This window comes from Mustela lutreola, chromosome 17 (genome assembly GCF_030435805.1).
Source record: "Mustela lutreola isolate mMusLut2 chromosome 17, mMusLut2.pri, whole genome shotgun sequence".
Classification (NCBI taxonomy): domain Eukaryota; kingdom Metazoa; phylum Chordata; class Mammalia; order Carnivora; family Mustelidae; genus Mustela; species Mustela lutreola.
In genome coordinates this window covers 40,864,321-40,876,833 of record NC_081306.1, presented here as the reverse complement: position 1 = coordinate 40,876,833, position 12,513 = coordinate 40,864,321, and the positions used below count along the sequence as shown (strand labels likewise).

The window sequence follows — 12,513 nt, the reverse complement described above, 5'->3', positions numbered from 1 at the left end:
CCAGGAGTCCTGGGATCCAGTTCCACATCAGGCTGTCTGCTCAGTGGGGAGCCTGCTTCGCCCTCTCTCTCTGCCTGCCTCTCTGCCTACTTGTGATGTCTGTCAAATTTTTAAAAATAAAAAATAAAAGAGTTAAATACAAACTCACAAATAAATTATCTTTAGAAAGAAGGAAGCTCATCCCTCCCTGCTAGCTTCTTTCCTCCATACTTATTCTACCAGTTACTACTATGACCTATGCTCTTGAGGTCATTCCTGCTCTTGTGGCTGTACCCTGGGAATGAGGTAGACACACCTGCTATTTTGTTGAAGTCACTCAAATTCAGTGACTTCACCCTGGGACGGGGAGTCGTCCGCTCGGGCTGCCATAAGGAGATGCCACAGACCCGGCGGCTTAAGTATCAGGAATTTCTCTTGGTTCTGGAGTCCAGGAAGTCCAAGATCAAGATGCTGGCAAGGTAGGCTGCATTCTGAGGTAAGCACTGATGAATGGCTTTGGTAGGAAGGGCTGTGGGAAGAGACAGGAGGTTGGGGAAGTTAAGCTGTTGGAGGAGCTGGCAGAAGGACCATCCTTTGGGAAAGACCCAGACTCACAAGGCACACAGTCCTGAGCGTCATCCAGACTCTAGGCTTGCCCAGTAGAGGAAACTGGAGCAAGTGAGGTGACCCCTCTGAACTTCGTTTCTTCTTTGGATGGATGGGAATAAAATTCCTTTATCTCGGGGTGCCTGGGTGGCTCAGTGCGTTAAGTCTCTGCCTTCAGCTCAGGTCATGATCTCAAGATCCTGGGATCCAGCCCTGCATCCAGATCTCTGCTCAGCGGGGAGTCTGCTTACCCCCTCTCGCTGCCTGCCTCTCTGCCTACTTGTGATCTCTCTCTGTCAAATAAATAAATAAATAAAATCTTAAAAAGAAAAAAAATCCTTTATCTCACAGGTTTGCACTGAAAATGGAAGGTAACAGACAAGACAGGTCCTCCAAGTATGTGTCCTTGCCCCAGGGCTGTGGTTACCCATGTATTCACGTGCTCGTGAGCTGTATGTCTTCTTTGACAAAGTATCTCTTCAAATCATTAGCTCATGTTTACAGCTGGGATTTTTTTTTCCACAAATTTTAAGGGTTCTTGGAATATTTGGGGTACGAAGCCTTTGTCAGTTACGTAATTTGTCAACATTGTCTCCCAGTCTGTAGCATCTCTCATCTTCTTGATGGCATCGTTTGAAGAACAGATTTCATTTTGAGGGGCCGCAATGTGTCAATATTTGATTTAATGCTTGAGTCTAAGAGATCTGTGCCTAACCCAAAGTCACAAGGATTTTCTCCTGGTTTTTTTACTGGATGTAAATAATTTTAGGACTTACATTTAGGCTGATGATTGATTTTGAGTTCATTTTTATAGATAGTGCAAAATATGAATTGAAGCTCACTTTTTAAATATAAATTTCCAGTTGTTCAAAAGACTGTAATTTCTTCACTGAATTGCATTTGCATCTTTGTTAGAAATAAACTGACCCCAGAATTGTGGATCTCTTTCTTTACTCTGTTCTGTTCCATTGAAACAATTTCTCTGTCTTGACACCAATACATTTTGATGACAGTAGCTTTATAGTAAGTCTTAAAGTCAGGTAGTGTATTCTTGGTTCTTCATTTTCAGTTTTTTGCTATTCTTAGCACTTTGAGTTTCTGTAGGAATTTTAGAATTAGCTTGTCAATTTCTACAAAATAGCCTACTGAGATTTGGTTGAGATTGAGTCCATTTTTAAAAAATATTTTTATTTAGTTATTTGACAGAGAGAGATCACAAGTAGGCAGAGAGGCAGGCAGAGAGAGAGAGAGAAGAGAGAGGAGGAAGCAGGCTCCCTGCTGAGCAGAGAGCCCAATGCAGGACTCGATCCCAGGACCCTGAGATCATGACCTGAGCCGAAGGCAGCGGCTTAACCCATTGAGCCACCCAGGTGCCCACAGGCAGAGTTTTTAAAGGCAGAGTTGGGGTGGACTCGGTGATGGGTGAGGACAAAGGGGATATTCAGAAGGGCTACCAGGTAAAGAAGACTGTCAGGATATTGGAGGCCTGGTTATTTTCAAGCCAAGGCCATTTTTCCCAAAATGATGCCAGACAGATGGTCGCCAAATTTGACTTCTCATTGACATTTTCATTGACTCTCCTTCTCATTTTAATACTAAAAACATGCCCAGAGGTGACACCTTAGTCGTGATGTGTCTCCCTTCAGCAGCGGCTGTTGCCCCACGAAAGCCTTGCCTGTACCTTTAAATTTGGGGTCCAGCCTTGGTTTCTATTGTAGCTGGGTTCAAGGACCCAAATCTGGTAACGAGTCTGGTAACGTATATACACAATGAAATATTAATCAGCCATAAGTGACAAAGAAATCGGGACGCCTGGGTGGCTCAGTCGTCAAGCGTCCGCCTTCGGCTCAGACCGTGATCCCAGGGTGCTGGGATGGAGTCCCACATCACGCTCCTTCTTGGTAGGAGGCCTGCTTCTCCCTCTCCTACTCCCTCTGCTTGTGTTTCCTCTCTGACTGGGTCTCTCTCTGTCAAATAAATTAATAAAATCTTAAATAAAACAAAAGAAAGGAAGAAAGAAAGAAAGAAATCCTGCCATTTGCAACAATATGGTTGGGTTTTGAAGGCGTTATGGTTCGTGAAATACACCAGAGAGAGACAAATGATCTTACTTACATGTGGAATCTGGGGATAAAAATAAAATAAAAACAAAAAAAACCAAAAGACTCATAGGGAGAACAAAGCAGTGGTTGCCAGAGGTGAGGCAGGGGGCACCATGGGTGGAGGGGGTCAAAACGTACAAACGTCCAGCTATAAAATAAATAAGTCCTGGGGATATAGGGTACATCATGGTGACCATGGTTCATAATACCGTATTGGATATATGAACACAATTAAGAGTAGCTCTTAAAAGTCCCAACAGAAAGAAAAACATTTTTAACCATGTTGGAGATGGGGGTCAGCTAGACTTATTGTGATGATCACTTCAAAATAATACAAATGTCAGGGGCATCTGGGTGGCTCATTGGGTTAAAGCCTCTGCCTTCCCCTGAGGTCATGATCCCGAAGTCCTGGGATCAAGCCCCCCATGGTGCTCTCTGCTCAGCGGGGAGCCTGCTTCCTCCTCTCTCTCTCTCTGCCTGCCTCTCTGCCTACTTGTGATCTCTGTCAAATAGGTACATAAAATCTTAAAAAAAAAAAAAATACAAATATCAAATCATTCTGTTGTATACCTGAAGCTCATACAGTGCTATATGTCAGTTATATTTTAATTTAAAAAATTAAAAGGAGTGTTCCTGGGTTCGTGGTGTGATAGACTTTTTCCAAGACCTATTGGGAACAGAGACAAAGGAATGTTGTCTAATTTGGCATTGCTGTCGTAAAAAAAAAATAAGTTATTTGGAAATATTGATTATAACAACACATTTAGTGCTTCTACTGAGAGACAAAATAATTTTTACAACATGAATATATAATACTTGAAAGTGATGTCAGAAGCCCCTTCCCCCTGGGGTCCTGGCGGCAGTCGCCGCCCCCATGCACCCCTCTCAGATGCGAGCTCCCCCTCTCTGGGTCCTCCCGTCCTCACCCGCAGCACAGGCTTGTGTTGTGTAAACGTTTTGTAAACCACTTCCTCACAGGAGCTCACCGTCTGGCGACCGCCCCCAGCCCTGACACACTCCGCGTCTGACCTGGTAGTTCGGGGTCACCCGTCTGGCCGCTGAAAGGCAGACGCGGGAGGCAGGGACTGCCCGGGGCCAACCGCCAAGGACCCCGGAGACCCTGTGAGCTCCAGAAGCTGGCAGAGGCGGGAAGGACCCTCCCCAGAGCCTTCAGAGGGGCCACGACCCCCCTGACACCTTGAGTGTGGACCTCCGGCCTCCAGAATGGGGAGGGAACGCCCGTCTGCTGTTGCAAACCCAAACCGCATAAACACGGCCGGCGGGGACCACAGCGACACGAAGTTCAGGGGCTGACGGGGACTGCAGCCCCCACCTCAGCTCAGATGCATCGGCCAGTTCCCTTGCCAGCCCATGCTCAGCTCGGATTCCTAAAACCCTTTTACAGATAAAGGCAGGGAAAAATGATGAAGAGGACCCACGTGGCCACCGTAATTTATGTTCAGTTAGAATTCTGTGAAATCACAGAATCAGAATCATCTCGTGGCTTTTTCTCCTAAATTCCCTGATGACCACCGGAAGCCCACAGAGAGAAGGGTCCTGGAGCTGACTGGGACATTCTGGGGAATGTTGTGCGGCCCTTATGGAACACAGGCATTCCTAAAAGTTAAGTGTGTGCACAACACTGTAAATGAGCTTAATGCCACTGAGCGGTCTACTTAAAAATGGTTCAAATGGTAAAATTTTTTTGCTAGCTATCTATTATCACCACAAAAATTATGATCAAGAAAAAGTTAAATACAGGGGCGCCTGGGTGGCTCAGTGAGTTAAAGCCTCTGCTTTGGGCTCAGGTCATGATCCCAGGAGTCCTGGGATCCAGATCCACATCAGGCTGTCTGCTCAGTGGGGAGCCTGCTTCGCCCTCTCTCTCTGCCTGCCTCTCTGCCTAGTTGTGATGTCTGTCAAATTTTTAAAAATAAAAAATAAAAGAGTTAAATACAAACTCACAAATAAATTATCTTTAGAAAGAAGGAAGCTCATCCCTCCCTGCTAGCTTCTTTCCTCCATACTTATTCTACCACTTACTACTATGACCTATGCTCTTGAGGTCATTCCTGCTCTTGTGTCTGTACCCTGGGAATGAGGTAGACACACCTGCTATTTTGTTGAAGTCACTCAAATTCAGTGACTTCACCCTGGGACGGGGAGTCGTCCGCTCGGGCTGCCATAAGGAGATGCCACAGACCCGGCGGCTTAAGTATCAGGAATTTCTCTTGGTTCTGCGGTCCAGGAAGTCCAAGATCAAGATGCTGGCAAGGTAGGCTGCATTCTGAGGTAAGCACTGATGAATGGCTTTGGTAGGAAGGGCTGTGGGAAGAGACAGGAGGTTGGGGAAGTTAAGCTGTTGGAGGAGCTGGCAGAAGGACCATCCTTTGGGAAAGACCCAGACTCACAAGGCACACAGTCCTGAGCATCGTCCAGACTCTAGGCTTGCCCAGTAGAGGAAACTGGAGCAAGTGAGGTGACCCCTCTGAACTTCGTTTCTTCTTTGGATGGATGGGAATAAAATTCCGTATTTTCGGGCGCCTGGGTGGCTCAGTGCGTTAAGTCTCCGCCTTCAGCTCAGCTCATGATCTCAAGATCCTGCGATCCAGCCCTGCATCCAGATCTCTGCTCAGCGGGGAGTCTGCTTACCCCCTCTCCCTGCCTGCCTCTCTGCCTACTTGTGATCTCTCTCTCTCTGTCAAATAAATAAATAAATAAAATCTTAAAAAGAAAAAAAATCCTTTATCCCACAGGTTGGCACTGAAAATGGAAGGTAACAGACAAGACAGGTCCTCCAAGTATGTGTCCTTGCCCCAGGGCTGTGGTTACCCATGTTTTCATGTGGTCGTGAGCTGTATTTCTTCTTTGACAAAGTATCTCTTCAAATCATTAGCTCATGGGATTTGTTTCCCACAAATTTTAAGGGTTCTTTGAATATTTGGGGTACGAAGCCTTTGTCAGTTACGTGATTTGTCAACATTGTCTGTAGCATCTCTCATCTTCTTGATGGCATCGTTTGAAGAACAGATTTCATTTTGAGGGGCTCCAATGTGTCAATATTTGATTTAATGCTTGAGTCTAAGAGATCTGTGCCTAACCCAAAGTCACAAGGATTTTCTCCTGTTTTTTTTACTGGATGTAAATAATTTTAGGACTTACATTTAGGCTGATGATTGATTTTGAGTTCATTTTTATAGATAGTGCAAAATATGAATTGAAGCTCACTTTTTAAATATAAATTTCCAGTTGTTCAAAAGACTCTAATTTCTCCACTGAATTGCGTTTGCCTCTTTGTTAGAAATAAACTGACCCCAGAATTGTGGATCTCTTTCTTTACTCTGTTCTGTTCCATTGAAACAATTTCTCTGTCTTGACACCAATACATTTTGATGACAGTAGCTTTATAGTAAGTCTTAAAGTCAGGTAGTGTATTCTTTGTTCTTCATTTTCAGTTTTTTGCTATTCTTAGCACTTTGAGTTTCTGTAGGAATTTTAGAATTAGCTTGTCAATTTCTACAAAATAGCCTACTGAGATTTGGTTGAGATTGAGTCCATTTTTTAAAAATATTTTTATTTAGTTATTTGACGGAGAGAGATCACAAGTAGGCAGAGAGGCAGGCAGAGAGAGAAGAAGGGAAGCCTGACATGGGGCTGGATCCCAGGACCCTGGGATCACGACCCGAGCCAAAGGCAGAGACGTTAACCCACTCAGCCACCCAGGTGCCCTGAGATTGTGTCTATCTACATATTAATTTGGGGCAAATTGACATCTGATCGGTATTGAATACGGTCATACGTATGTATGAAATCTCTATTCATTAATCTTTAATTTCTCTCAGGAATATTTTCTAATTATCATGTTCAGATCTTGTACATTTTCTATTTATTTCCAACTATTTCGTATTTTGAAGCTCTTGTGTTACCATTTTCATTTGACTCCCACTTTTTGTAGGTAAACAATTGATTTTCATGTATTGCTCTTGTATTCTGTGAACTTGCTTAAATCACTTATAGCTCTAGTAGCTTTTTTTTCCCATTCCATTGGATCTTCTACATAAACAATTAAGTTATCTATAAATGAAGAGCTTTGCTTTCTTTCTTTCCAATCCACATGGCTTTTGGTTCAATTGCTTTTTTTTTTTTTGGACTCGATTCTTAGATTCACAGGATTTTAATTTGTGCAAGCGACTGAGCAATGACACAAAGAGGGGCGTGACACTGAAAGGTTTTTATGACGCTGGTAGCCAGCCCAGAAGCCCAGGGGCTGCCCCTCCTCTGCCCATACCCCTTCCCCTCTGATCAGAACGAGCACGCACTTGCCCAGTGCACCACCTCGTTTAGGCGCCTCCAACACGCTGTGCCCGGGCTGGATGCGCTCACCCGAACCGTGAACAGGACCACAGGGGTTAGCGCTTTTCTCCAGGCCACGCGCCTAGTAAGTGGCTGAGCCACGGTCTGAACCCAGACCTGCCCTCCCCGACGACGGCCTTCTCCCAGGACTCAGGTGTCCCGGCCTTCCCTGATCCCTCAGACTGTGCCAGCCTCCCACAGACACAGGGACGTGCCCCGGGAGCCGAGGGGAGGGAGGGAAGCAGAAGGGAAGCTCGGGGTTAGAGACCAGCTGCGGAGAGCGGGAACCTGTTTTATTATCACGGGAACTGCACAGCTAGGACTTCGGCCAGTTGACCTGTAGCCTGTCACCAAGCGCACACTCAGCAGCTTCTCAGGGACCCTCTGAGGGGCGCCCCCTGCTGCCGGCACGGAAGGGGCGAGAGAGCCGCAGGGAGCCAGGTGCACACAGCTATTCCTCGAAGAAGGCCAAGGTGAAGTCCCCGGCGGCATCTCCACACCACGGCTCCTCCAGCTGCTCTGGCTCTGTCCCAACATCTTCCAGGAACTGCTCCAGGTCCAGGTCACTGGAGGCGTCATCGTCAGCGGGTCACTTCCAGCCTCCTGAGGCTATGGCTCCTAGGTCCCGGCCCTTCTTCTCCCCTCCCCTCCCCCCACCATGGGACAGGCCCCAGGGATGAGCTGGTGGGGTCAGGCTCAGACAAGCTGCTTGCTTGCTTTGGGGAACTTCTTGTTTTTTAGCCCGATTATTTTTTCTCCCTCCTACAGCTTTGACCCATAACTCTCATCCCACCCTGGGATCCCTGCTCCAAAGCCCCCTGGCAAGACACCTGGAGCTTCCCGTAGGAAGACGGGATCGGGGAGGACTTTGAGTGGTGCCCCTGTGTTTGCAGAGCAGACAAGATACTGGAACTTCTCCGGAGGCTGGGCAGGTCAGACACTGAAGTCCTGGGCAAGGAATCAGAGCTGGGCCACAGGGAACAGATGCCCAGAGAAGTGAGGAAATGAGCAGTGTTTATCACGTGGTGTTTACAGAGAAAACACCAAGTTCTGGAGCATTCAGAGAAACATTTTTCTCAGTTTCTGCTCTCAAGGGACACAGTCGGGAAAGGACGTTAGGCAAGAAAAGAACCAACACCAGCATATCTACTGCTACGTGAATAATAAAGGGAATGTGTTACAAGAGTTTAAAGTATGGATGGAAAATTCAGAGGGCATTTTTCTGTAGGGGATGAGCTGAGTTAAGCCTGGATGGTTGGGATGGTACAGGAGGGGAGGAAGCCGGACAGAGAGCGGGATCAGAGGCCTGCAGGAGAAGGCAGAGGCGGTGACACAGGCAGGCAGACCCAGCCCAGCTAGAGCAGAGTTGGTTTTAGGTTGGGAGAGGAAGTTTGGGTTATTCTGCAGGCAAGGTGGAGCCCCTGAATATCTGTGAGTAGAAGCATCTAACCATAGGGGTCAAGTTTTCCCAAGAGTTTACACAAAAGGGAAGCTGGGAAAAACGTCTAAGAGGATCATCACCCTGGGCCTCACCCTCCAAGGCTGCCTTCCCACAGTTCCTTCGGCCTCTCTAATGGGTCATTTCCACAAGTGTTTGTATCCTCTTGCTGTGACTGAAACAGAAAGCAGCTCAGGCAGCAAAGGAGGGGATTAGCCCAGGTGACCGAAGAATGCTGGGGTTGGTCTGGCTTTCAGAGCTCTAGCTACTCTCTCTCCGGATCTTTTTCTCTGAACTGCTCACTTCTGCCCCCTACTGTTCAGCTTCATCCTCGGCCTCCACTGGGTCTCAGGGCCCATGGGCTCTTCCTACAAGGTGGCATATGACCTACTTTCTCATGTCAGTTTTTTAAGTTTTTATTTTTTTAATTTTTTAAAAAGATTTTATGTATTATTTGACAGAGAGAGGGATCACAAGTAGGCAGAGAGGCAGGCAGAGGCGGGGGGTGGGAGGGGGAGGCTCCCTGCTGAGCAGAGAGCCCAATGCGGGGCTTGATCCCAGGACCCACGAATCATGACCTGAGGCGAAGGCAGAAGCTTAACCCACTGAGCCACCCAGGCGCCCCTACGTTTTTATTTAAATTCCAGTTAGCTAACAGTGGAGTATTAGTTTCAGGTGTACACATCATGATATATGTAACTATAGGGATTCAACAGTTCCATAACTTTCCCACGTCGGTCTTTCAGGGAAGAACTACTTTTTTCCACTAACTCCAGCAAAACCCCTCAGATGGCCGCGCCTCAACTAGCTTAGGTGACCTGTCCATCCTGGAAACAATCAGTGTGGCCATAGAGATGTGTTGCTCTCTACATGACCAGACCTGAGTCATGGGAAGAGGTGCATGTTCTGGAAAAAGAAAGTCAGGACTGGAGTTTTTACTTGTATGCGTTGAAAGTGCATTGTTCTACATAACCCCCATCTGCCCCTTTTCCATCCTCCCTACAGCCCTGAAGGTGTTGGAGCTGCACTCCACATATCAGCCGGGGTCCCTGAAGGCCACAGTGCTGCACTGATGGGCCCACAGCTGGAGCCCGTACTCTCTTCCACACACCAGTAGCCTCCTGGCACTGCGTGGCCCAGAAGCTAGAAGAGCTGCCCAAGGGCCCCCACGGCATGGTAGTTCTGAGGCTGGGTCCGCTACATCGCCACCTTCACTCCATCTGTCTTTACCTGGTGACTGGCAGGGATCTGGACAAGCTGTGGCTGAACTGTTGGCCTGGGAACCCTGCACTCTGTGGTCATCAAATTGGCCAACACCGACTCCAAGTCTAAGCGTAGGGCAGCTTCTGGTTTCCCCTCTAGGTGAACCGGCCCCTCTGCGCTGCATCTGGGGACCTCCACCTGGCCTTTCTGGACACCAGGGAAATAACCCCCAATCAGGCCCTGCCCCGTGGCACCCCTCACCCAGGGTGGTTCATCTGCCACAAGGTGGATTTGCTCCTCCTCTTCATCTGCCCCATCTGAGTGCTTCTGTGGGTCCTGCGACTGTGTGGATGGAGGGCCTGGGACACAGTTGTGAAGAGGACCAGAGTCATAGGAATTCTAGGATAAAAGCGGGTGTCACTGACTTCTCTGGCCTGAGAGGCCACAGTAGTTTCTTAACCAGTCCAGCCCATTCTATTTTCGTCCTACTCTGTCCACTTCTCTACTCAGAACAAGAGTAGTTACTTTTTTTTTTAAGAGTAGTTACTTTAAATGAGACCTTCATTAGCCTGCTCAAAAGCCAAAGCCAAATTTATATCTCAGTATAAATCCAAAGCCCTAACTGTGGTCCGTGATGGCCCGGCCGAACCCTACATCATTTGTTGTCACTCTCTGCCGTCCAACCCCATGCTCTTCTTCCTGCTCAAGCAAGTCAAGTCGTCCTGCCTCAGGACCTTTATACCTGCTGTTCCTGTGCCTGGAAGGCACATCTGCCAGACCCTCATATGGCTGGCTTTCTTCCCATTCAGCTCCCTGATTAAAAATCGTCTCCTCATAGGCTTTTCCTGACCACCTTCAATAAAAGAAGCCATCTTCCCAGCCAGGAACTCTACCACGGTCTTGCTCTCCTTTTCTTTCATATCACTAAACACAATCTGTAATTATCTGGTTCACTATTATTAGTTGTCTAAGCTCCATAAGGAACAGGGAGTTTGTCTAGCTTACTCACTGTCGCATCCCCACGACCTAGGGCAGTGCTTGAACCATTCCTCCAATGAGCAGATGGATCAAAGGCAGGTGACTAAGGTGTTACTTCTGTGCCCTGCACCTTCTCTCAGCAAGCCTGCATCTTGTGAGAAATAAGCAATTGGCCCAAGTGCCCCTCTGTTGCGGTTGCTAATTACCAAATTTGCAGGATTATCTCCATTAAGGATTCGCATTTACCTTAGGGCTTTATGATTTTCCATGCAGTTGCCTATTTTTATTTTGGACGACCCTCCCAAGAACATTCTCCTACTTTACGGGGGACCCCAAGGGGTGGCACACGGCTGAGCCAGTCTTTGGTCCTAGTTTTGGTTGCAGAACCAGTGATAGAGATGACTGTCCTCGCTGGAAAACCGGCCTCTTGCAAGGGGGCTGGAAGCGATCACACTGACCTCTGGTCTTCTGGACATCAGTTCCGTGGCTGAGGGGCTTCTCTGACTACCCTAAAGGGGGCTCCGTGACCAGGCACGACTACGTCCGCAGTACCTAGGACCCTCTTCCGGCTCCGCTCCTGGGCCACCGGGTCTTCGCTCAGAGCTTGCCATGAGTCTTCGTCTCCGCTGCGTTCAAACACGTCGCCTGCCACCACCACGGTGCCCAGGGCCGTGCCCGCCACCACCACGCTCACGTCCCGCTGGCCCCCATGGCCCGGCGTGGCCCACACCTCGAGCCCGGGGCCCAGCTGCAGGGGCCGCTCCTCGCCTAGCCCGTGGGGGAGGTAGCGGCCTCCGGGGAGGCAGAAGTCGTGCGAGACCAGCAGAGCCGCCCCAGGAAAAAGCCCCAGGTTTCCGATGTGATCCGAGTGTCCGTGGGTGCCCACCACCAGCGTCACGTCTCCAGGGGCCACGCCCTGCCCCGCCAGGGCCCCCAGGAGCGCCTCCCGAGCCCAGGGGCCCCCAGTGTCCACGAGGATGGGGCCACGGGCCGCCTCTTCCAGGGCGGTCTTCGCCCCGCCGCTGTGGGGCGGGGACTCTTGGTGGCCGGTGGCTGAACCCCAGGCCTGAGGCAGCACAAGCGTCACGGAGCCGTCGGCGCGTACCGCGTCGTCGACCCCCTCCGGCTCCGCGTAGCCCTGAAGCAGGACCACCACCGAGTAGGGGTCCCCGCGCACCAGCAGAGGCGGCTCCCCGCGCAGCGGCTCGGTCCGCACCGCAGCGCTCATGGCAGGATCGGGACGGCTGGGGAAGGGAAGTGCGGATGTGGGCGACTGCCCGGTCCCTTTGGGTTCCCACGTGCGCCCCGCCTCCTCCAAGTAGCCCTTTCCAAGGCTGTTCCTTGCCACCCCCTAACTCCCTCAAGATGGTATCGCCCTAACCCCCTATCCGTAGATGGTATCGCCCAAGCTGCCCTTAGCGTGAACCCCGCCAGTCGCTCTGTTTTCGGCCGTCGCCGCGCTTCTCTTGTGGTAGGTCCTCACCCATCATCCCCCAAAGGACATCCTCTTTATTTCCCTCAATCTAACCGAGGCGCTTCCCGCCTTGGACCTAGTTTCACCGCGTCTCCTAATTCTTCCCTCCCTGCCAGGTTAGACTGGCCCCCGGAAAAGCGCGCGAAATTTTGTCCTCTGCGAGCTCCCGTAAACCCAGAGTACGGTGGCCGAGACGCGCTGCCGGACGCGGTTTCTTAATTCCGGTGCATTCCCCCGCGCGCGCCGAGAGCGTGGCACGGCCCCGCGCCTAAATGGTTATCAGCCGGGGCACCCCTGCCAGCCTCCCTGGACTGCAAATTACAAACCACCATTAGCTTCCAACAGCGGGCGACCAACGGCCCCATTCTCTGGGCGCTGCT

The 12,513-nt window shown here is 49.6% G+C and overlaps 2 protein-coding genes across 2 annotated transcripts in view; one reads left to right on the top strand and one right to left on the bottom strand.

Annotated features, from left to right (window-relative positions):
- LOC131819121 (paired immunoglobulin-like type 2 receptor beta) overlaps positions 1-9,569 on the top strand; it is a 25,303-nt gene extending 15,734 nt beyond the window's left edge. Inside the window, exon 4 of the mRNA XM_059153871.1 lies at positions 9,484-9,569. Within this exon, the coding sequence (XP_059009854.1) occupies positions 9,484-9,551 (68 nt within the window). The 3' untranslated portion in view covers positions 9,552-9,569. The remainder of the gene's footprint in view (positions 1-9,483) is intronic.
- Positions 9,076-12,431, bottom strand: MBLAC1 (metallo-beta-lactamase domain containing 1). The gene has a single exon (XM_059153868.1). The coding sequence runs from the start codon at positions 11,885-11,887 to the stop codon at positions 11,135-11,137; it is 753 nt and encodes a 250-aa protein (XP_059009851.1). The 5' UTR covers positions 11,888-12,431; the 3' UTR covers positions 9,076-11,134.
- Between the last annotated feature and the right edge of the window lie 82 nt (positions 12,432-12,513).

What these genes read in the sequence shown, in the direction of transcription:
- MBLAC1 (XM_059153868.1), bottom strand. Translation starts at nt 11,887, where the DNA reads ATGAGCGCTGCGGTGCGGACCGAGCCGCTGCGCGGGGAGCCGCCTCTG.